General features: G+C 41.5%; 1 protein-coding gene across 4 annotated transcripts in view; it reads right to left on the reverse strand.

The window, feature by feature from the left end:
• Positions 1-22,515, reverse strand: part of PKD1L1 (polycystin 1 like 1, transient receptor potential channel interacting) — a 331,908-nt gene that overhangs the window by 210,658 nt on the left and 98,735 nt on the right. For all 4 annotated transcript variants that reach the window (XR_004538070.1, XM_033930462.1, XM_033930461.1 and 1 more), the window contains exons 18-23: positions 20,057-20,296; positions 18,694-18,826; positions 14,255-14,461; positions 12,252-12,433; positions 7,735-7,956; positions 1,246-1,406 (exon numbers count right to left, since the gene is read on the reverse strand). Coding sequence is in view for 3 of the 4 variants with exons in the window: in XM_033930462.1 (XP_033786353.1) it covers positions 1,246-1,406; positions 7,735-7,956; positions 12,252-12,433; positions 14,255-14,461; positions 18,694-18,826; positions 20,057-20,296 (1,145 nt within the window). In the remaining variant the exon portion in view is untranslated. The remainder of the gene's footprint in view (positions 1-1,245; positions 1,407-7,734; positions 7,957-12,251; positions 12,434-14,254; positions 14,462-18,693; positions 18,827-20,056; positions 20,297-22,515) is intronic.

Genomic DNA, 22,515 nt, shown 5'->3' on the forward strand with positions numbered 1-22,515 from the left:
TTTTAATGAAACAAAAAGACAATACTGTTGATTCTTAGAATAGGTTAAAACTGTAAATGAAAGTAATAATGGCTCTCACCATGTGTAGCACTGTCTCAAATTCTACAATTTACAAATACATTATGGGGCTTATAATCAAACAAATCTAAAAACCTACCCAAATTGGCACTTGGACGACCTAAAAGACAGGTTATCCAAGTGCCGATAATCAAACCGACTTTCTGGACGTGTCGGTGGACTTTTTATGCCTCTGAATGCTACTGTGCGCCCCGAGCTGAAAGACGTGTATCTGGAGGAATGGTTAGGGTAGTATATGGGCCGGATGGGGGCCAACCTAGACTTAGTTGTCCTGCAGAGATAATCAAATGCTTTACTAGACATCCTGGACGAAACTTAAACGTTGTGAGTTGAACTATGTAAAAACAGGTGCAAGTGCCAAAAAGGTATCCAAAGTGACCAGATAACCACTGCAGAGACAAAGTAAAGACCCCCACACACTCCCCAAGTGTTCACCAACCCCCATCACACTCCCAAAAAGATAAGAATAAAAAAGTGCATACTTGTTTCCAAAACATCAGCACCTGGTATAGGAAAGCCTAGTAGAGCTGCACACAGGTATCTTAAATAGCCTGGGGGGTGGGCTAGTGAATCATAGAGAGGAAGACCCAGGCCCATAAGCCACTCTAACCACTACATTTATGGTGAAACATATGCACCCACCAAAACCCTACTCTACTGTCATAAGGGGCTATTTGGGTTGCAGACAGGTGGGTATAGTGGGTTTTGGGAGACTCATCATAACCTATAAGGGAGTTCTGGTGAGATGTTTATCTGGCACCCTTTTTGTGAAGTTCACAGCAGTGCCGCTCAGTTGCCATGTCTGGGTGACCAGTCCATTACATAATTGGTCCCTCCCACATCAAAAAGATCTTGTTCTGGGCGTTCGGGACTTGGACGAAATTGTGGTCGAAAATGTGATATAAGGATAGTTCTGGTGGTCTGGACGAACAATAGCCTGGATGTCCAAATAGACGATTTTTTTTTTTTATATTCTAGACGTATTTTTTTGAAAATGGGCATTTTCCCACTGCAGACTTTGGGCATCTAGCATCATACGCCCACATCGGACTTAGACGTATGTTTTGATTATGCCCTTCCATGTAATCAGCAGTCATGTGATAACCAGCAAAAATGTTACTTTTTCAATATGATTGTGGTCAGGCAATATCAGCGTTGAGTTCTTACCTTCTGCACCCACTGTTTCAGTTGCATTGATTAAATAGAGTTTCCAGGAATACATGAGATTTGGAGATCCTGCACACTCTGCACAAACAGCACGGACAGAAAACCCTTCATTCCAGTTTACAGAGTCCCCTTTGCAACCAGTACAGATCATATTCACAGACCTAAAAGGAAGCAAAACTCCTTAAGTATTTTTTATGTCTTTGTTTTCTTTCATCAAAAAAACACCTTTAATTTTCCTAAAGAATTTTTTAAGGCGACAACACAAGTCAAATCCATCAAATGGGGGTTGAGGGAACAAAGGACATACCATATTGCAAGACTTTTTCTTCTAACTTTGATATCGGTCGTGTAAATAAATTATACACATTTGATCTCTGCTGCCTGGTTTTTAATTTTTGTTTTGCTTCTTTTGTCTGGTTGAAGTTTTTCTCGATTGATTGTCCATGATTGCTATTTCTGTAAACCTTAAAAAAGAATTCAGCAACACTGTAGTGGTAGCCTCTGTTATGCTTTGTTCATTTTCTCCTTTTGCCTTGCTATTATCTTCCCCTGATGACTCGCTTGATGAGATTTTAAATCAAATTCTATTTTTACTTCCTTGTTTGTTGAATTTAATATTACCCTTATTCATCCAGGGATAAACATAACCCTTGGGGTAGTCATACAGGTGACGTTTACATTTTTTAACTTTAAATGCCTGTTGTTCCTGTTTATATTTTTCTATAGTTTTATGTTCTTCCAGCTGTTCCTGAAACTTATGACTCTCCACATTTTTGTGTGAATACAATTTATTTTGTAGCTCCATAGTTTGATTGCCAATCACTGTTTGTAGTATATCTGTTGAGAGTAGCATAAGGTATAAAGAACATTCTTATAAAACTTGATTCCAACGTTCTGCATACTCCATATTATCAAAGAACCTTGGGGCCTTATTGATTCGAAGGCCCCTTGGTATCCATTTTACATGACAGTATTCTATCTGTGTTGCTGAATATAGCTCCAATCTTATTAATGATTTGTGTATTTTTTCTATTTTTTCCCATTCTACTGCTGGTTCATTCATATCTGTCACAATGATATAAACAGGATATACCCTAGAACAGGGGTAGGCAATTCCAGTCCTCGAGAGCTGGAGCAAGGTCAGGTTTTCAGGATATCCACAATAAATATGCATGAGCTAGATTTGCATCTCAAGGAGGCAGTGCATGCAAATCCATCTCATACATATTCATTGTGGATATCCTGAATTGCCTACCCCTGCTCTAGAACATTACAGGCAATATGATTTCCTGGCCTCCACACTTGAAAACAGCAAAGAAGCATAAATTTAAATTTTTAAGTGAAGGAGCACCCTCAGCGTGGTTTTGAAAGCTCTTAAGAATAGCTCGACAGAGCCACTCTGATGCTTAAAGAAGCAGAGCCGGCAAACAACAGAGCACATAATACTACTCCAACCAGCCGTACACCATCATTTAGGTGCTCCTGTGTGCTTAATAAGTGCAAATTCAGTGACAAATAAGTGCCCAATAAATAAGTGGAATGCCAGTAAAAAGCAGGAAATCAACTGTCAAGTAATGCCCGAATGCCTGAGACCGCTGACCCGAAGACAAAAAATATAAATCACAATCATTCATCCTTCCAAGCACTTATCTGAATACATAGTCCTGTTGTCACATAGTACTGGAGGCCTGCCCGGATTTACTCTGACCTACGGCTCTGTTTATTCCTGCTCGGTTCCTGAGGAAGGGGCTCTGGCCCTGAAACCCTGCTGGGTTGAGCCATGTTGAAACAGGACTGCACCTCAGTTTTGGCCTTGAATACAAAAGGACTTGGGTTACCTCCGGTACTATGTGACAACAGGATTGTGTATTCAGCTAAGTACTAGGAAGGAAGAAGGATTGTGATTTATATTTTTTGTCTTCGGGTCAGCGGTCTCAGGCATTCGGGGCATTACTTGACAGTTGATTTCCTGCTTTTTACTGGCATTCCACTTATTTATTGGGCACTTGTTTGTCACTGAATTTGCACTTATTAAGCACACAGAGCACCTAAATGATGGTGTGTGGCTGGTTGGAGTAGTATTATCTACTCTGTTGTTTTCTCTGTTTCTTTAAGCATCAGAGTGGCTCTGTTGAGCTACTCTTAAGAGCTTTCAAACCCACACTGAGGGTGTTCCTTCACTCAAAAATTTTAAATTTAAATTTAAGCTTATATGCTGTTTTCAAGTGTGGAGGCCAGGGAATCATATTGCCTGTAATGTCCTAAGGCATACCCTGCTTATATCATTGTATCTTTTAAGTACACTTCTCCCTCCGTATTTGCGAGGGATGCAGGCGGACCATAGGCACAAATATGGAAAAACCGCGAATAACTTTTTATGTTATTCACAGTTTTTAGAAAACATCGTCATTTTTATTATTGAAACCGCAAATAACTTTTCTACTGTTATTCGCGGTTTTTGAAATAAGCCACGATTCCCAGTGATTCCCAAAGAATTAAGGGTTTGGAACAGGTAAGCAGCGATTACCAGCGAATCAAGGAGAATTTAGGGCAAATAGCAGGCAAGCAGCGATTCCCAGTGATTCCCAGCAATTCCCAAAGAATTAAGGGCTTGGAACAGGCAAGCAGTGATTACCAGCGATTCAAAGAGAATTAAGAGCTAATAGCAGGCAAGCAGCAATTATCAGTGATTTTCTCCATGCATGCTGGGAGGAAGCCTTTCTCTCTATGGATGCTGGGAAGCAGCGAATTTGTGGGAGAAAGCATGGAAGCAGCGATTTTCAGAGTGAATGGTAAGCGATAAACTTTTTTATCGGTACAGTAAAAGGAAAAATAACTTTAATGATGATGTAATTTTGGGGGGGCAGAGTCAGCAGCTGAAAAATCGCAAATAAGTGAATTTGCAGATACCGAAACCGCGGATATGGAGGGAATTTATCTGATTTTCTCCTCTGGGGCATTTTTGTAGTCATTTATATCTGTGTCATACAAACGTGTCCCTGCTAGTAGCGTGATGATCCTATGTGTAGACAGTCCAGACTTTGACTCCCGTTTTGGCTTCAGCCCTATTCCCCTATGTTTAAATAACTATTTCAAAAATACATTCTTCTGTTTGAAAATTATCATGTTTGCCACTGGCTTTTTGTGCATGATTCACAAAACATCCAAACTTGGATTTGAACATCATATCAAAAGTGCCCCCTTTATCTTCTATTCTTTCGGGTCAACAGACTGAAGAATCTAAGTATAATACCGGACAGACTTCTAAGTCTCTAACCTAGAAATATTTAAGTAAAAGACAATTTAATTTAACACGTACAGTTGGGTAGACTGAATGGACCATTTACTATGAGGCTTTAAATTTAGCCAGTTTTTCAATCTCAACCGGTTTTTCAACAAAAAGATAACCAGTGCATCTAGATGCCCTGGCGGATTTTAGTTTGCAAGAAATTAATGAAAGCTGCAATTTTTTTTTAGGACAAGCTGGTATTCCTAAGCAGAAAGATTTAGAAACATGGAGGGGCATAATCGAAAGGAACGTCTAAGTCTGTTTTCGTCTAAGTCGTCCAAAGTAAAAAAGCAGCCTAGGACACATTTTAGAAAAATACGTCCAAAAGTTTTTTTTGTTTCAAAAATTGTCTAACTGTACATCCTGTCGCTAAATCGTCCATCTTTATACCACATTTTTGTCCAACTTTTCATCCAAGTCAAGAATGCCTAGAACAAGCCCTGTTGGACGAGGGGGGGGTCTGCAATGTGATGGACTGAACACCCAGACATGGCACCTAAATAGTGGGGTACCTTACAGGGCACTGCTGTGAACTTCACTAAAGAAGGGACATGTCTTCTCCTCACTACAGCTCCCTTATAGGTCATGGTGAGCCTCCCAAACTACTTCCAGAATCCCCTAGACCCACCTATCTACCACCCTAATAGCCTTTATGGCTGCAGGAGCCACTTATATGCCAGTAGAAAAAGGTTTTGGGGGTGTATATGGGAGTGCACATGTTTCATTATCAATGCAGTGATTACAGGGGCTTATGGGCATGGGTCCTCCTTTCCATGAGTCCCTAACCCACCCCCAAGACAGCTTAAGCCTCCTAAGTGCTTGACGACTAGGCTTTCCTAAGTCAGGCTGCCAGGTGATGATGGTCTGGAGGCTGAATTTTAAAGGTGTGATTATGATTTTTATGAGGTTGGGGGGGGGGGGGATCGGTGATCACTAGGGCAGTGTGTGGGGGTCTGTTTTATATGTTTGCAGTGACTTTAGGTGGGGTTTTGTGACTTAGACCATTTTTAAATGGTCTAAGTCAGTGTTCTTCAACCACCGGTCCGTGGACCGGTGCCGATCCGCAGAAATTTTCTGCCGGTCCACAGGGCCGGCACCTTCATCGGGCCCAAGACAATGTTCTGCAGCCGCCGGTCCACGGTGCGATCAACACAGCGTCTTCGGGCTGGCTCCCTGAGTGCTGCAGGGCACAAAGCCGTGGGAAAAGGCTCCTACGCATGGCCTGCACCTGAATTTGAAGCCTTCTCTCTGACATTGCAACGTCAGAGGGAAGGCTTCCAGATGAGGCACGGGATGCGCACGAGGAGCTGCTGCCCACAGCTTTGTGCAATGCAGCACTCAGGGAGCCGGCCTGAAGACGCTGCGTTGATCGCACAGTGGATTGGCCCAAAGATAACACCTGGGGGCAGGCCAGAAGGCAAGGCACATGGAGGGAGAGAGACAACAACGTTAGGGGAAATGTTTTTATTTTTTTTATTTAGTGATTGATTTGTCAGTTCAGGAAGAAATGCATTTGTTTCTTTTCCTCTGGGGTTGTGCTGCTTGCAGAGTCTTGCATCTTAGAGTTTGTTTGTAAATATTAGTACTTTTAGTTTTTGGTCCTGCATTTGCATGGGGTTATCGGTTTTCTGGTAGGAATGAATGTTAAAAAGCATACAGTGTGCTTTGTGTATTTTAATTTTGTGGTTAACCATTATGTGTTGTTAATACAATTATATTGTGTGTATATATGAAAAATGAATAGAAAAATGGTGTTACAATTAGTACTATTATGGGGCAGGGTCTGGGGTGGAGATGGGCACAACTTAGCCCAGTGTTCTTCGACTGCCGGTCCATAAAATAATTATTTTATTTCCGCCGGTCCATAGGTGTCAAAAGGTTGAAGAACACTGGTCTAAATCACAACGTCCAAGTTCTGTAGATCCTGGGCTGTATAACTTTCGGTTATACATGCTGTATGACTAAGTCTAAGCCAGCCCACGTCCCGCCCAACTCCAGCCCTCAACACTCCTCTTGAAATGCCCCGTTTAGCTTTGTTTGTTCAGCGGCACTATGAAGGCCTAGGTCGTTTAAAAATACGTCCAAAACTCATTTTTATTATCGGCACTTGGACTATTTTGACAATGTTCGTCCAAGTGCCAACTTAGGCCAGTTTTTGGACGTTTTTCTCTTTCGATTATGAGCCCCTAATTGTTTTTTTCTTTTCTGCATTGTACGAAGCCAGAAGAAGAGAAGCCGAGAGGGCTCACTAAATGTTACGCCTTACTCACTACATATTATAAACAGGTATCTGTGGAAAAGGCACAGTAGAATTTGCGAGGATGACTGGAGTGATAAGCTGGGCAGATACCGTAGGTATGGATAACAGGACTTTAGTTTTTCACTAGATTAAGAGTTAATTTGTTATCTTTGAGCCTTAAGAGATTGATTGATATTTAAGATTTCTGTACTACTGAATGGATTGATAGACTGCATATATAAATGGGATAAATCCCAGTGGTTGAACCATGAAAATGTGTTTTTTTAATTAGGTGCCTAACTTTCAGTTAAGTCCAATTAAAGCCAATTAAGCCTATTAATCAGTTAAGTTGGGTGTCTGCATCAGCTAGGCGCACCGATGTAGGTGCCTAACTTTGGACAGATTATACAAAATTTGTCAGTTAGGGAGAAATTCTGTATAGGACGCCTGTTTCTGCAGTCCCCTAAGATGCAGCTGAGAATCACACACTGGCATCCTATACAGGATTGCGTCTGTCCTAAGGGACAGATGTCCAACTCTACCTAACCAGCCTGATTCTCTAAACAGCGCCCATGTCACATGCATCGGTTAGAGAATTGCGCCTGATCTCTTCCCTTCAGCTGATCACGTCAAGGGAATCCCCCTGCCGTGATCAGCTGAGCGGCTGCGGCAGTGAACCTCTGACCACCCCGTCATGAACTTGGCCAGTAGGAGGGATGCCCAATTCATCCCGCCGCCACCCCCGAACCCCTACCCATGTCTGCAGCAGGAGGAATGCCCAATCCCTCCTGCTGCCACCCCCGAACCCCCCCTCAAAGTCCCCCAGCAGGAGAGTGCCCACTCCATCCTGCCACTGGCCCCATTGATCCCCCGAACCCCCAACATATCCTATCATCCACCCGACACTCCCCAACTCACCCCGACACCCACCCGACACTCGCTGACACTCTTCAACACTCACCTGACTGAATGATTTGATTGAAGAGATAAGAACACCTGGGCATCTGATGACTTGCGATCAGAAGCAGATACCGCCAATGTCACGAGAAACTGATCGAAGGTGTCATCGAGGAGTGTCACTGGGAAGGTGACTGCAGGAGGGCCTGTGCTAAAAGGGCTGCTCGCTGTGGAGCGGAAACAGGATTGCTCTTGACGACTTGCTGGAACACATTTCCAGTGAAACCTATAAGCAGATATGCAGTTCAGTAGTGTTTCACCAGTTCTCAGATTCCTGCCCACTTTATATCTTTTCTGTAATACGTGCGATACTAGAGAGTGCTGCATTCAATGATGCTGCATTCAGCGAGTACAGGTCACACAAAAGCCAAGAGGCAGGATTATTAACAAGACAGCAACATCAAAGCTCCAATGTCATCAGGGTTCAGATCCTTGGGGGAAATTACAGGCTAGCTCCATGACTAGATTTTCTTATGTTTTATTCTAGGTATTGTGCATGGATCTTATTGAATGTCTCTTAGTACCTTCTGTCATTTTATTCTCTCTTCCCTAGTCTTGGGAGATCTTGCTACCAGTCCCAGATCTCTCCATTTCCTGTCTCTCTCTGGGGCCTTTTACTAATGCTCAGCACATGCTAAGTGCCACATGGCCCATAGGTATCACATAAGACACACAGAATTTAACACACGCTAAACTTTAGTAAAAGGGCGCCTTTATCTTTCTCTTATGCTCTGACATAAGAAGGGCATACAAAATTGATGTGAAGCTTGATTTTGCATAGGGGATCTAGATGGGGAATGGGATATCCAAATGGATATTGACTATGCATACTAGGATCGGAGTATCAATGATATCTGTGGCTGGCACAGAACTATGGGATGCCTTGCCTGGTATCCTGCAGTTTTGTGTGGGGAGGATGGATTTTAAGAAAATACTGAAAACTCAATTGTTTGCCAATGCCTTCTTATGCTAAGGTAAATTTCAGTTGCCTTCTGGAATTTTTTTGACAGCAATATATGATTTAAAGCTTGCTTGTATTTTTGAATTGATTGAATTTGCACTCAATCCCTGTTTATAACAGGGACGATTAATGATGTTGTTTAGACATGTCTATGTTATATGTGATAATCGGAGGGAAACAAGATTTTATGTATGTTATATGGAAACCGCATAGTTATATGCGGTATATAAATTTTAAAATAAATAAATACATATATGAATCTTTTCAAAGATTATGTCTAGATCACTTCAGGGCAGGGTACCTAGCCTTTCGAGTCACACAGCTCTCACTATTTTCCACCTTACCAGATGAAGCATAATTTCTGCCCTGCCTGGGCATAGTCTGTATAAATGCCGTACATCTCCTGCCGATGTACTACGTCACTTCTCTTATCAGGGGTTGCCACAAAAGCACATTCTCCTCCTTAACCGTCGACTCCTTTTCTTGATGCCTTCAGCCCCCCCCCCCCCCCCATTCCATCAAAGTCTAAGGTTGCACTGCTGTTTCTCTGGCACTGACACCCCTCTGCAGAAGGTCTTTTACAACATCCATGTTACTGCTGGCATGTGAAAAAACAATTTCACATTAGACCACTATTAAGCTTGATTTGGTCAAAACATACTGCTGTGTGCTCTATCAAGCTAGGAACCTTCACCGAATGCTGCAACTTGATCCCTATCTCCCCTAAACTAGGGCGAGTGGTGTGAGAGAGAGCAGGAGATGCAGGCAAAATGGAGATTGTGCACTTGCCAACTCCCCTCTTCATGCTCCTAGTCTCCACCCTTGACACCACCTCTTATAATTTCCCTGAATTCCTAACTGCAGCTACCCATTCCCCTCTAATACCCTCAGCTACTTCCCATTTTCTTATTCATGTTTTAACCTGCTTAGACCTACCTATGACCCAGCCCCTTCTTTCCTACCTGCCTCCCTTCCCCCTTCTTTTTCTCTTCCCTCCCCCACTGGCAGCATCTCTCTTTCTCACTCTTCCCAGCACCTCATCCATGCAGCATCTGTCCTTTCTAACCCCTCAGCCCGTGCATCTGTAATTCCCAACCCCCTCCCAGTCTGTGCAGAATCTGTCCTTCCCTGCTTCCCCAGCCCAGCCCATGCAACATCTGGCCTTCCCAACCCCCTCCCAGCCCGCGCAACATCTGTTCTTCCCTGGCACTCCCCCCAGCCCAGCATCTGTCCTCCCCGTCTTCCCAACCCCCTAACCCCAGCCCATGGCGTGCACACTGTACCACTTCACATATATGGTTCTATGGATATAGCTTTATATTGTTAGAGATTTCAGTAGATCTCGGTGGTACCTTCTGTGCACACTGTACAGCATATGTTCTTTTTTCCTTCCTGCCCCCCAGCGGGACCCTGCAGCATGATCCCTTCAGTTCTAGACTACCCCACACCTGCCCACCTGCCGGGTCATTGTTATTTAAAATGTTCCGTCAGCCGTGGCGCAGCGTCCAGGAGATGAGCCTTCTGCCGTCAGCCTGCCATGGAAAACTTAATTCAGCAGTGACTTCTTGTTCCTGCCTAGGCGGCCAGCTGCTGAATTAAAACTTCTGGGGCAGGCCAACGGCAGAAGGCTCATCTCCGGGATACTGTGCCACAGCTACCAGAACATTTAAAATAACAGTGACCCAGAGGAGGCAAGTGTGGGGGAGTCGGGAGCTGAAGAGATCGTGCCACAGTGACCAAAGGGAGAGTAAGGGGGCCATGCATTCATGCCTCTAGTAGTGATCTGGTCAGCTTGGCTGCCTGTATGGCATTTATTCATTATTGAAATAGGTCTAGTCTCAAACATCCAAGTTTTGCCCTGGGCGTCATCTGCAATGTTCCATTATTGCAGGAAAACATCCAAAACATAAGTCTGCCCTGTCGAACCCAAAAGACACCTCCAACATGCTCACTTGAGATTTAGATGCATGCTTGGCAAACAAACAGCTTAGAAAACCGTCTATAATTGTGTTTTGAAAATGGCAATTTGGACATTTTAGCAAACAAAATGTCCAAATGCCAGTTCATGCCATTTTTATAGACATTTTTCTTTTTGAAAATGAGCCCCTTGAGGCTCCTTTTGCTAAGCTGCGTTAGCATTTTTAGCACACGCAGCATTTTAGAGCGCGCTAAACCCATGCTACGCAGCTAGTACTAACGCCAGCTCAATGCAATGCGCTATTCCACACGTTAAAGCCCCAATGCAGCTTAGTAAAAGGAGCCCTTAGTCTCATTACTCCATGCCTATAAATATGATCTCTACCATTTTATCCAGCATTGACATCAGACTCCTCAGTCTATAATTTCCCAGATCACCTCTGGAACTCTGTAAAAATTAGTGTTAAGTTGGCCACCCTCCAATCTTCCAGTACAATGCTTGAGAACAATTCCTGTATTAAAAAAAAAAACATTCTACATGCATAAATCATTGGTATGCTAGTTGCACGTTCACAATTGTTATATGATCAGCATATTTGAGTGAGATTGCTCAGACTCTGGTTACATTTGAGTTGGTGCAATAGGCATGCTACATTTCATTGGGGAGAAGGATTGCAGGGTTTCTAATAACCCCCTAGCATTTCACTAGGAATTGAAACCTTGTTTTTATTCTTTGAATTGTGACTAATTTGTTAGAATTCCGTCAGCCAATACCATTTTACTTTTCCTTCTGACAATATTTGTGAATTTCAGTGGATCTGAATCACGCCTTAATGTATCTGGTTAAAAAAAACAACAACCTAGGGTCAAACAAACTTGTACATCTCTATAGAAAACAACTTCATTCATTTTCTTAGGTTATGGGTTTCCAACCAGCACTTGAAACATAACCAATCAATCGGGTTTACAGGACCTGATAGTAAACTATTGGGGCAGGAATAGTTGCATTGGAGCCATTCTACCTGGTAGAGGTGCCAGGTCACAATAGGCATCTTGCAAAATCAGCGTCTGTACAGTAGATGCTAGTACTCACATGTGTAAAGTTCTGTGATTATGCTGCTCATTTCCTGAATGTAAAATAGATGCTCTAAGTCTACACATCCACAAATACACATGTATTCTTGCACATCCTTATGCATATTTTACAAGACTCCATATTCGGCAGAGCATTTTTTATAATACCTGTAAGGAAATACTTTTTTACAGAAAGGGTGGTAGATGCGCGGAAGTCTCCCAGAAGAGGTGGTGGAGACAGAGACTATATTTAAATTCAAGAGGGCCTGGGATTGGCACGTGGGATCTCTCAGAGACAGAAAGAGATAATGGTTAGTTACTTCAGATGGGCAGACTAGATGGGCCATTTGGTCGTTATCTGCCATCATGTTTCTATGTTTCTAAGTGTGAACATCCTACTTACAAGCTCCTATACAAAATTAGATTTTGTGTCATATACATAAACCACAAGGAAAGCTACAACTAAAGGAGTCTTTGTGGGTTTCTGGCCAGGTATGATAAACCCACAGATCAATCACATACTGCACAAATCTATACCTACACCAATTACATTTTTCAAAGGTACCCACCTTAAGTCCGATTCAGGGTAATCTGGATCATATGATCCCGATCCGTTTAATGAAATGAGAGTTGTGGAGCTTTTAGAAAGAAAAAGGTGCGTGGCTCCTGAAATGACACTCACTGGAGAGCTGGCAGACACCTCCAATGGCACAGTGTAATTGCTGTAAACTACACTCCCCACTATATGGACCTGAAAACAACAAACACAGGGAAAGAGTAGTCACCAGGCCCCATCTGATCTATGAGCAAGCTCTGCTAACTGTTGTTCAAGAGCTGATGTCCGTACAGTAAAAAAAAAAAAAAAAGACAATAAAAGCCTTTCACAAAATCTGTGAGACTACGTGAATTCTGGCTTGCTTCGTTTTTCTCCTAAACACCTCATCCATTGTCAGCAAGGGGTTTATTCTAAGCAGGCAACATACAGGCAAGGAAAGAACACTTGGAAAATGCAAATATCAAAACTAGGGAACATGCCAAGTGCTGTCTGTTGCAATATTTTAGCAATATGTAATATAAATATAATATTTAGAGATGTGTAAAACTATCCCCCCTCCAATATTCAGCCAGCAGCAGTGAACATTTTGCTGCCTGCCACTGGCATTATTCCCATATACTCAATTCTGGGCCTTGTCAAGGCTTCAGCATTGATCTGTGAGGTTGTTGTTTTGTTTTTTTTTTGGGGGGGGGGGAGTTTTGAGCTAGCTAAGTCAATCTTTAGCCCTTGACTGCCTAAGCCAAACTGAATAAAGAAAGGGCTGCTATATATGTGGCCCAGTTCAAGTGGTTTACTTATGCAGTGAAGGCAGTAGGGTAGTAAGGGGGCAGACACCCATGGGCACCATTTTGGTAGGGACACCGGCATCTTTCCTTCTTTCTGCTCCTTCTCACCCCTCCCTTGCCATGTGCATCTTCTCTTCCCTCTCTCCCTACCCCCCACCCTACCCCAGTCCCTTTAGCTCTTCTCCTGCATGGGTAGCAGCTCCAACTTGCTGCTCACACTGGCCTCACTGCCCCCCCCCCCCCCGACATCACTTCCTGGTCCTTCAACCAGGAAGTGACATCAGAGGGAGAAACAAGGCTGGCGTAAGTTGGAGATGCTGCTCATGCTGCGAAGTTAAAAAGGTATGGGGGAAGGAAAGAGGTGCGCAGCGGGAGGGTGGAAGGAGCCGGGGGAGGGCGCCACTTCCCTGTGCACCTCCCTGTGCTACGCTACTGAGGGTCTGAATATTGGCACTTAACTCAGCTCTGGAATGCCCACAAGTGAGCCACTTTTGAATTTGGTGCTAACTAGTTATTTTCATCTAGTTTATTTTGGTGCTAACTAGTTAGTTACCACTGAAAATGACTAGACAGCCACAAACAAGCAGTTTAACTGATTGGTGGCCATTTCCAGCTGGTTAAGTTGTTTTGAATATTGGCTGCTCATTTTCATTGAGGAAATTTTAAAGCATTTGTTGCACGCAATCTTGCTTCCATTCAGCAAATTATAGGAAGAAAGCAGAGAGATCTTTAAACAATGGATTTTCTGAAAATGAAATGAGAAGAGGAGCAGAGTTAATTTAATAAATTATGGCGCAGTCAGAGGTAACAGAAAAAAATGTTTAATTCAATCTGGTCTAAATTAGAAATGCACTATGCAACCTGTAAATGTTATATATTTGAACTGAGGCACTATATAACTTTTCAGGTTACAATGCAATCCATTCACCCTCCACCCTCCCCTCCACCCAAAAAAAAAATGGGAGTGACAGTTTTGGATTACAAAATTTGAACAAGAGAGGGAGATGGAGAGAGAGAGATTGTGAGAGTCCAATATTGCACTATTATCTATAAATGTATTCTCTTTCTTATCTATCAAAAAAAATATATATATATATTTCTGATTCACATTTCCTGCAGCCTTGAAGGTGCATTTCATTTATAATCACAAGCATGTTAACTCATTCAAATAAAAAAGGAGGACATGATTCAGACTTTTTTCTTGTACTTTGTCTTAACACAGTGCTCCTACCCTTGCAATGGCAGTGTAGTTTCCATAATCCAGGAAGTAACTCGGAAAAAGGATGGTTTGTTTCCTGTTGTCCACAGTGGGATGGAGCAGCACTTTAAGACCATCAGACCTTATTAGGGACCAGATATAAAGAAGACCTTGGGAGATGTTGCAGAGGATTTCAGCTTCAAAAGTGACCCCCAGCTGCACAGTCTGATAGCGGCAAACCTAGGCAATTTAATTGAAAGGAAGAAGAAACCTCATATAGGTCACACCCAATTGTTTTATTTGGTTGATGGCATAGGACATGTGTAGAGATACAGAATACAGGATAATTCAAGAGGGGTCTCTTGCTTTGCTCATATTACTACTATATTACAGGACCTTCATTGGTTATCTATTGTTTGTCATATTCAGTTTCAGGTGTTTATTTTTTAAGGCTCTTAAGGGCAAATCCTATAAGGAGCGCCCAAAAATTAGGTGCCGAAATAGGCACTGTTCAGCGCGATTCAAGTAAAATTGGGTGCTGAGTGGCACCTATTTTGGAGGCGCACAATAAATAGGCCAGCTCTAGGTACAACTAAAAGTTAGGCGCCTATATGAGCGCTTAAGCACGCTTAAGAGCAGCGATTCTGCAACAAGGTGCCTAATATGTAACCAGATCCACACTGAATGTGCATAGCGCCTATTTTTTTTGAAGGCTGCCTAAATTTTTAGAAGCGCCTTATTGCTGAATCGCTCTTTCTTGATAGGCGCCTAAGTTTCAATTATTGTTGATTAAAAGGCTTAATTGAGCTTGTTAATCGATTTAGATAGGCGCCTATCTAGTTGGCGCCTCCAAAATAGGTGCCTAATATTAGGTGCCGGTTATAGAATTTGTGCCTAAATGATGATACACTTTAAGTATTGCATGAAGTCTGAAAATCTATCATCGAACAAGAGCATAGACCTCTTGGACATTCCTTCTTTTTACTAAGTATGCTCAGAAGAAGATCCCATTCAGATGCTTTTTTATTGGAAGTCTGATTTTATGGAACAATCTTCCGTTAAATTTGAGGCGGTTAACTTTATTTCTTTCATTTAGAAAGCTGTTAGAAGTGTATTTATACAAGCAAGATTTTGCACTGAATTGAATTAAATTGTTCTTTTCTTAATGTTAATTATTTTAAATAGTTTTTTGATAGATGTTGTTTGTTTTATTAGGCTTTAATTTTTATGGATGTTGTAACACATTTACCCCCCCTTTTCTATCCTACATTATCTGTAAAAATCTAACTCCCCCTTTTATGAAGCCACGTTAGGGTTTTTTATCGCAGACTGTGGAGGGTAAACGCTCCAACGCTCATAGAATTCCTATGAGTGTTGAAACTTTTACTGCCATGGTCAGTAATAAAAAAACCCTAAAGTGGCTTCATAAAGGGGGGGAGGGGGCATATTTTTACAGATAATGTGGGATAGAAAATTTGTTATATAACAACATTAACACGTACTGAGTTATTGGCTTATCTCTGAATGATCAATTAACAAAGGGCACCTGTAAAGCACTAGCCTTCTCTTCCTGCAGTAGCACACGATAACAATCAAAAACAGTAAGCTTCAACTATTCAGTTTATCTGTTCTGTTCTGTTTTGAGGATTGAATGGATGCGCAGGATAATTTCAAGGAAAAATGTTATTGATCTATGTATAAAATACACTCCTTAACCAGTGGTTGAATAGATCAAAATAATCTTTCAGAAAAAATATATGTAAATAAGCAAGGATCAAAGGCTTCAAACTGTTAAGGGAGAAAAAACGTCAGTGTTGCACAGAACCTGTGAAAGGCTTAATGGAACTTTCATCACTGGCCATCGACTTCCCTTAGGGAGCAATGTTGGAAGCCTATCACAAGCTCAACCCAAAGCTGCAAACAATTACCGAACTCAAGAAAACACTGCAAATGACAGGGACAACCTGTCACAGGAACTAATTGAGAAAGCTATTAAGAACTTCCCAAAGCGACTGCAGGCCTGTGTTAAAACTGGAGGTGGACATTATGGGGCCGATATTCAGACCACCAAAGTGATCCCGGATATTCAATGATGGGACATTTCCGGTGACCAGCATTAAATATCTGGCTTATTCTTTGCCATTATAAACTTAGCTGGCTAAGTCAATATTCAGCACTTGTCAGCTAAATTTATATTGGCCAAAGATAGACCAACTATTTAAGCGCCAAGATTTGGCTGCTACACATAGCTAGCTAGTGCTTTAAATTTTTACAGATAACTGGTAAGTTGCGCAACACAGACAGCTATCTGCTAAACGTAATAATCAGTGGCCATCTTGTACTGAATATTAGTTCTTAGCTGTACCTGGCTGGTTAAATAGCACTGAATATCAGGCTGTATAACTCTATAGTTATTTATTTATTTAAAAATTTTTACTCTGCATATCCGACAATTCTATGTGGATTATAGCCAAACATACATAATAAAAACAAGACCACATACACAGTATAATCACAAAATACAAAACAACAAACCTATTACAACGTAAAAACTAAAACTCATTAAAACAAAAAGTAAAAACTATGCTGCTTAACGCTTTGCGCTGACCTTTATATTCACATCTTTTGGGGACTGACTAAAAGCAGCATGCATCTACTTAACGTGAAAAAGTGCAAGTAAATAGTGCAGTTTTTAATCTCTTTCTGAACTGTAATATGGTAGGAGCTTGCCTTAGGTCCAGAGGTAGCTCATTCCAACAGATAGGGCCCTGTACTGAAAACATCGTACTATGATAGCCGGATAGTTTCACATCTCTTAATGAGGGCACATCTAAACAGAACTTGTCCAACGATCGTAAATTCCGGGATGGCCGATAAAAATGCAACACAGAACGCACTACAACAGGACCATTATCATACAGAGCCTTAAAAATTAAACAGAGAACCTTAAATTCGATGCGCGCAGATCCCTTAAAATTGGTGTAATGTGCTCAAACTGTGACACATGTGCAATAATGCATGCAGTAGCTTTTTGAGCCAATTGCAGTGCCTTAGGTACACATAGGGCTCCTTTTACGAAGGTGCGCTGGCGTTTTAAGCGCGTGCACCGGATCAGCGTGCGCTAGCCAAAAAACTACCGCCTGCTTAAAAGGAGGCGGTAGCGGCTAGCACGCGTAGCATTTTAGCGCGTGCTATTCCGCGCGTTAGGGCCCTAATGCACCTTCGTAAAAGGAGCCCATAGTGTATGTGCTCATGCTTAAATTACAGGCACATATTTAACCTTTTACTCTAGTATTCTTTAAAGAAAAGTAGTTCTCCCCTAACCTGGCCCACAAATATACCAATAATATTTATTTATTGTCTTTCTTTTTATGAAGAGATTATCTCAACGCAGTTTACAATATATTGAATAGTAATCAGGTACTCTTGAGTATTTTCCTTATCTGTCCCAGCGTGCTCACAATCTAACTATAGTACCTGGGACAGTGGAGGGTTAAGTGACTTGCCCAGAGTCACAAGGAGCAGGCTGGGATTGAACTCACTATCTCAGGGTGCTAAGGCAGCAGCTCTAACCACTAGACTACTCCTCCCCTTTAAGCAATTTTAACAGCCTATTTTCTGTAGTATTTTTTTTTTAAATAAATCTTTATTCATATTTTTAAAACTCACAATAAGTATAACACAAATACAATAATTTTATACTTTAACATTACTTATTATATAATTAAATTATAGCTTTCAACAATATCTCCCCTCACTTATATCCAATAAACAAAAGAAATCATAAAATATTTCCACTCCCCCCACCCTACCCTGGACGTGTATGAACAAAAGGTAATTAATATTTATTCTATGCAATAATTACAATCTTTACAGTATCTTGTTAATGGCTCCCAAATAACCTGAAATTTTTAAAAATTTCCCTGCTGTATAGCAATTATCATTTCCATTTTGAATATGTGGTATAAAGAGTTCCACCAAAAGCTGTAATTCAGCCTCTTCCAATTTTTCCAGTTATTCGTAATCTGTTGTATGGTAACCCCTGTCAACCCCTGTTGTTATTAGAGGATATTTGGCTTTTAGCCCTCATTGACATGCCAAACAATATGGTGTCATAGGATAATGCCACTGGATTTTCTAACAAATTATTTATTTGACCCCATATTGATTTCCAAAAAGCAAGAATGAATGGACAATAGAATAACAAATGATCTAATGTCCCAATATTTTCTGTAGTATTTTTGAAAATACTCTTACACAAGAAAGGCCAACTGTGCATGCACCAGCTGCTAGTAAATATATAATTGGCTTTAACTACCAGCCCCATTATGTTACAAGGTTGCTGTGAGTCTATGCTGTGAGTCTTAGCCAATGTGGAACGGCCACCTAGAGGGTTAATCACATTCATATAAACTTAAAGCATCAACCATCTTTCTTCAGGTTATTGGATTTATTATCAGCACATTATGTACCTGGAGCTTAAGAGGTCCCATGTGTTTTACTGGAGGTGGCTGGCAAGGTTGGCGCACCACAAAAATCTGCTTCGTCAGCACAGCAGAGCTGATGTTGTTGAAGCAGCGAACCTCCACGGTAAATTCTCCTTCCCTGAATTCACAGACGTTCATGAAATGTTTGTGATTTGAAGAAATAAATAACAACACGTTAAAGTAAATTGGATCCAAAATAAGAACTATACCGAATTACAAACTACAGTTGTGACAAGAGAAGCTAGCCATACGACAGTCTTTTATTAAAGTGGAAGCAAAGGAGACTGCTAGAGTTTTCTAATTGTAAAGAATAAGATACGAGTATAAGGCAGTATCAACACAAGTGCAAATGTGTCTCCTTTTATTGTATTTAAGGCAAAAACGCCAACTATTTCTATGAACTAATGAAGGAAGACAAAACGACCATGCTATGTTTAAAATTTTATATGTTATATTTTAATTTCTAATTTCTAATCAGTCTTCATTTGCAGGACTCAATTTTTTATCTTTTCTCCCTTTATTTCTTTTCACTTTTTGCCCCTCCCCCCAATGTGTTACCCATATACTTTCTCTCTTTGCTTTAATTATTGTAGTTCATCCCCTTCTCCTTTGTACCTGTATTAAATTTTGTAAGTATATATTATTTTGTATTAATCTACCATATTGTTTTTCCCCATTTTTAGATTTGTAATACGCTTTGAAATATTTGACATTGTGTGCACATCAAATTTTAATAAAAACTTGAAACTTGAGGAAGGATTTTATACAGTAGGAAAGCTTTGCCAATTCCCCCAACTTCCCCCCCCCCCCTTGTGTTCATGACAGGAACAAGGCTGCTAGTGATTTAATAAGAGAACCAAGACATTTCAGACTACTGGCATAGCCAGAGGTGGACCCAGGCCTGCCCACTTTGGCCTCAGACTCCCCCCCAGTAGCAGCACACCTATGAGCCTGTAGCTGGTGGTGATCCCCAAGCCCCACCAGCTAAAAAGTTCTGAAAGATTGATTTGAAAACCCTCTGTTGTAAAATAATGCCTAAAAATTTTAATGGCTTGTTCTAGGGTGGTCCAGTGGCTCAGTGACAGATGCTATGCTTTGCTTTGCAAATAGGAAATGACTACTATAGATTGAATTTGATAGGTTGCTGCCTTTCAGTGTCAGTATATCATCAGCAGTCCACAATCTTGACTAGCACTGTGCCCCTGGAATAGCCTAAAATGATCTTTTTTTTAAGGATAGTGATGTGAGCTCTTCAAGAAAATGCCAGGGTAGCTGCATTTGATTCCCTAGATTTTTACCAGTGACTGGACATGCTGAAGGAGCATATTTATTGCATGGCTGTGCTTACCTGTTGTAAATATGGTAAGCTATGTTCTTTCCGAGCCTGAGAGTGCCATCTCCGAAACTCCACAGATACGTGACATTTGTCCCCGAAGATATTCTGCACTCAAAAGTGGCAGTGGTGTTGATCAGCACGGAGGCCCTTGAAACAAGCCTACTGGGGACTATTCTTCCCTGCACTGTGATAGTGGCAATGTCAGAGGTAAATGAACTGATGTAATTAGAAGCATTGACTATCACATTATACCTGCAAAAGAAAAAATAATACAAAAAAGCAATCAGAGTCAATTTGCAGGAAAATGAAATAATGTCATTCACTTTAAACTGTGCAGTACTTCAAAGGTGTACAATACATGATAAATGGAAATACATATTTCATATCAATTAAATAAAGTACTTTAATGTTATTTTTGAAATTATTTGACCTGTTACCTGCATGCTTGAATATGATCTTCTTAGTAGTTAATTTATGTATGTTTCATTGCTTATAATCAGTAAAATTAAAACAAAAATAATGTTGGAAATTCCAGTTATTTACTTTAATTTATAATGCATAATGATGTTAGATGAATGAGGCAGAACAGTTTTATAAATTGCACTCATGAAGATCAGTCTACAAGCAATATTTTATGTGTAGACAGTAATAATAATAATAATAATTTCTTATCTACCGCCAAAGCCGTAATAGTTCTAGGCGGTTTACAATAAAGAAGGGCTGGACAATCAGCGAATGGGTACAATCAGCAGATACAGATACAATTAATATATGTAAGGGGGTCACGTGACGCTCTGAGCCGCTGAAGACGTGTCTTACATCGGCTCCGGGCCCCAATCCACAAAATTAAACTTCAACAAGTGAATTCTTCATCCTGGCTGGGTCTCCTGGAAATGCCCAACATCGGGCATCTATGGACCAATATTTGACCCGGTCGCAGGAGCCGGCGCGATCAAAAACAGTGCGCGCTGGAAAACAAAAATCGATCTCGGGCACGGCCAAAATGGCGGCCGCATCGGGAACGGCGATGTTGGAGTTTTCGGACACAGCGCTGACTGAAATTAAGACGGCGGTGGCTCAGGTGCTGGGTCCGCAGCTAGAGGCATTGGCTAACAAAATGACCCGCCTGGAACAATTGTTAACAGATACAGTGGCCCGCACAACGGATCTAGAACAACAGGTGTCTGCAGCGGAGGATAATATAAATTCACATGTAATGGATATAGCTGCACTACAAGAAACAGTGCATCGGCAGGCTGAAAAAATTGATGACCTGGAAAATAGGTCGCGACGCAGTAACTTACGCTTTCTGGGTGTCCCAGAACTGATCCCTGACGCGAGATTGCCTGCGGAGTTGGAAGGCTGGCTGGAAATGGAATTCCCGGAGGCCATGGAATCCAGCTCTCTATGTTTGGAAAGGGCCCATCGCTTGGGAACAAGGCCTGCTCAGGATGCTAGACCACGAGTGGTGATAGCTAAGTTCCTGAACTACAGACATAAAGCGGCAATATTGCGCCAGTACCGGGCTAAGAAAGATACCTTGATGATGCGAGGATCAGCTATTCGTATCAGCCAGGATTACTCGACGGCCCTTACTGACAAGCGAAAGGGATTTTATCCTCTATGTAAGCGTCTGGTGGAACTTAAACAGCGATTTTTGTTTCTCTACCCAGCTATATTGAAGATTCAACATGAGGGTGCTTGGCACTCTTTTTCAGTGGCCTCTGAAGCAGCTGACTACATCAATACTCACCTGAGCTCTCCGGGAGATCCTCCTTGAAGATCCTAATATGTAACTGTATTGGTTTTTGGCTAAGATGAACTTCATTGATTCTATTCTAGTATATGTTTCTGTGTTGAAGCTTTCATTTAAGTAAAGTACGTTCTGGTTTGTTAGAAGGATTGGGGTTCCGTTAGTGTCTTCCCGGGCCTCTTGCATATTCCACAGGGGATATGCTATTCGGGAGATTTGGGAATGTGGGGGGTTGGAATGGGGATTGTGGGATGGGATGGGAACAGCCTTGGGGAAAAAATTTTGCTTCAGTTTTGTTTTTCTTTTGGGTCAGATTAAGTATTTCCTTACTGTATTTGAATCTGCTTCTGCTGCAATATAATTGGTACTATGCGATATACGCTTGGGTGAGGCTGGGCACCTGGGCGTGGTTTTGGGATATAATCGTCAACATGCATACTATATTGGGTGCCCATGGGAGATAGCACACTTCGAATTGTCTCTTGGAATGTTGCTGGTATAACTTCACCGGTAAAAAGGTCCAAAATCCTGGAACAATTGAAACACCACAAGGCTGATTTGGCCTGTTTACAAGAGACTAAATTAACTGCTGAGGAACATGAGAAATTGAAGCGGGGATGGGTTGGTTCTGTTTTTTATGCATCCTCCTCGGGTAAGCGGGCTGGACTTTGTTTGCTGATTCGCAAGGGTTTGAAGTGTGCTGTCACCTCTTGCCATC

This window comes from Geotrypetes seraphini, chromosome 2, assembly GCF_902459505.1.
Source record: "Geotrypetes seraphini chromosome 2, aGeoSer1.1, whole genome shotgun sequence".
Classification (NCBI taxonomy): domain Eukaryota; kingdom Metazoa; phylum Chordata; class Amphibia; order Gymnophiona; family Dermophiidae; genus Geotrypetes; species Geotrypetes seraphini.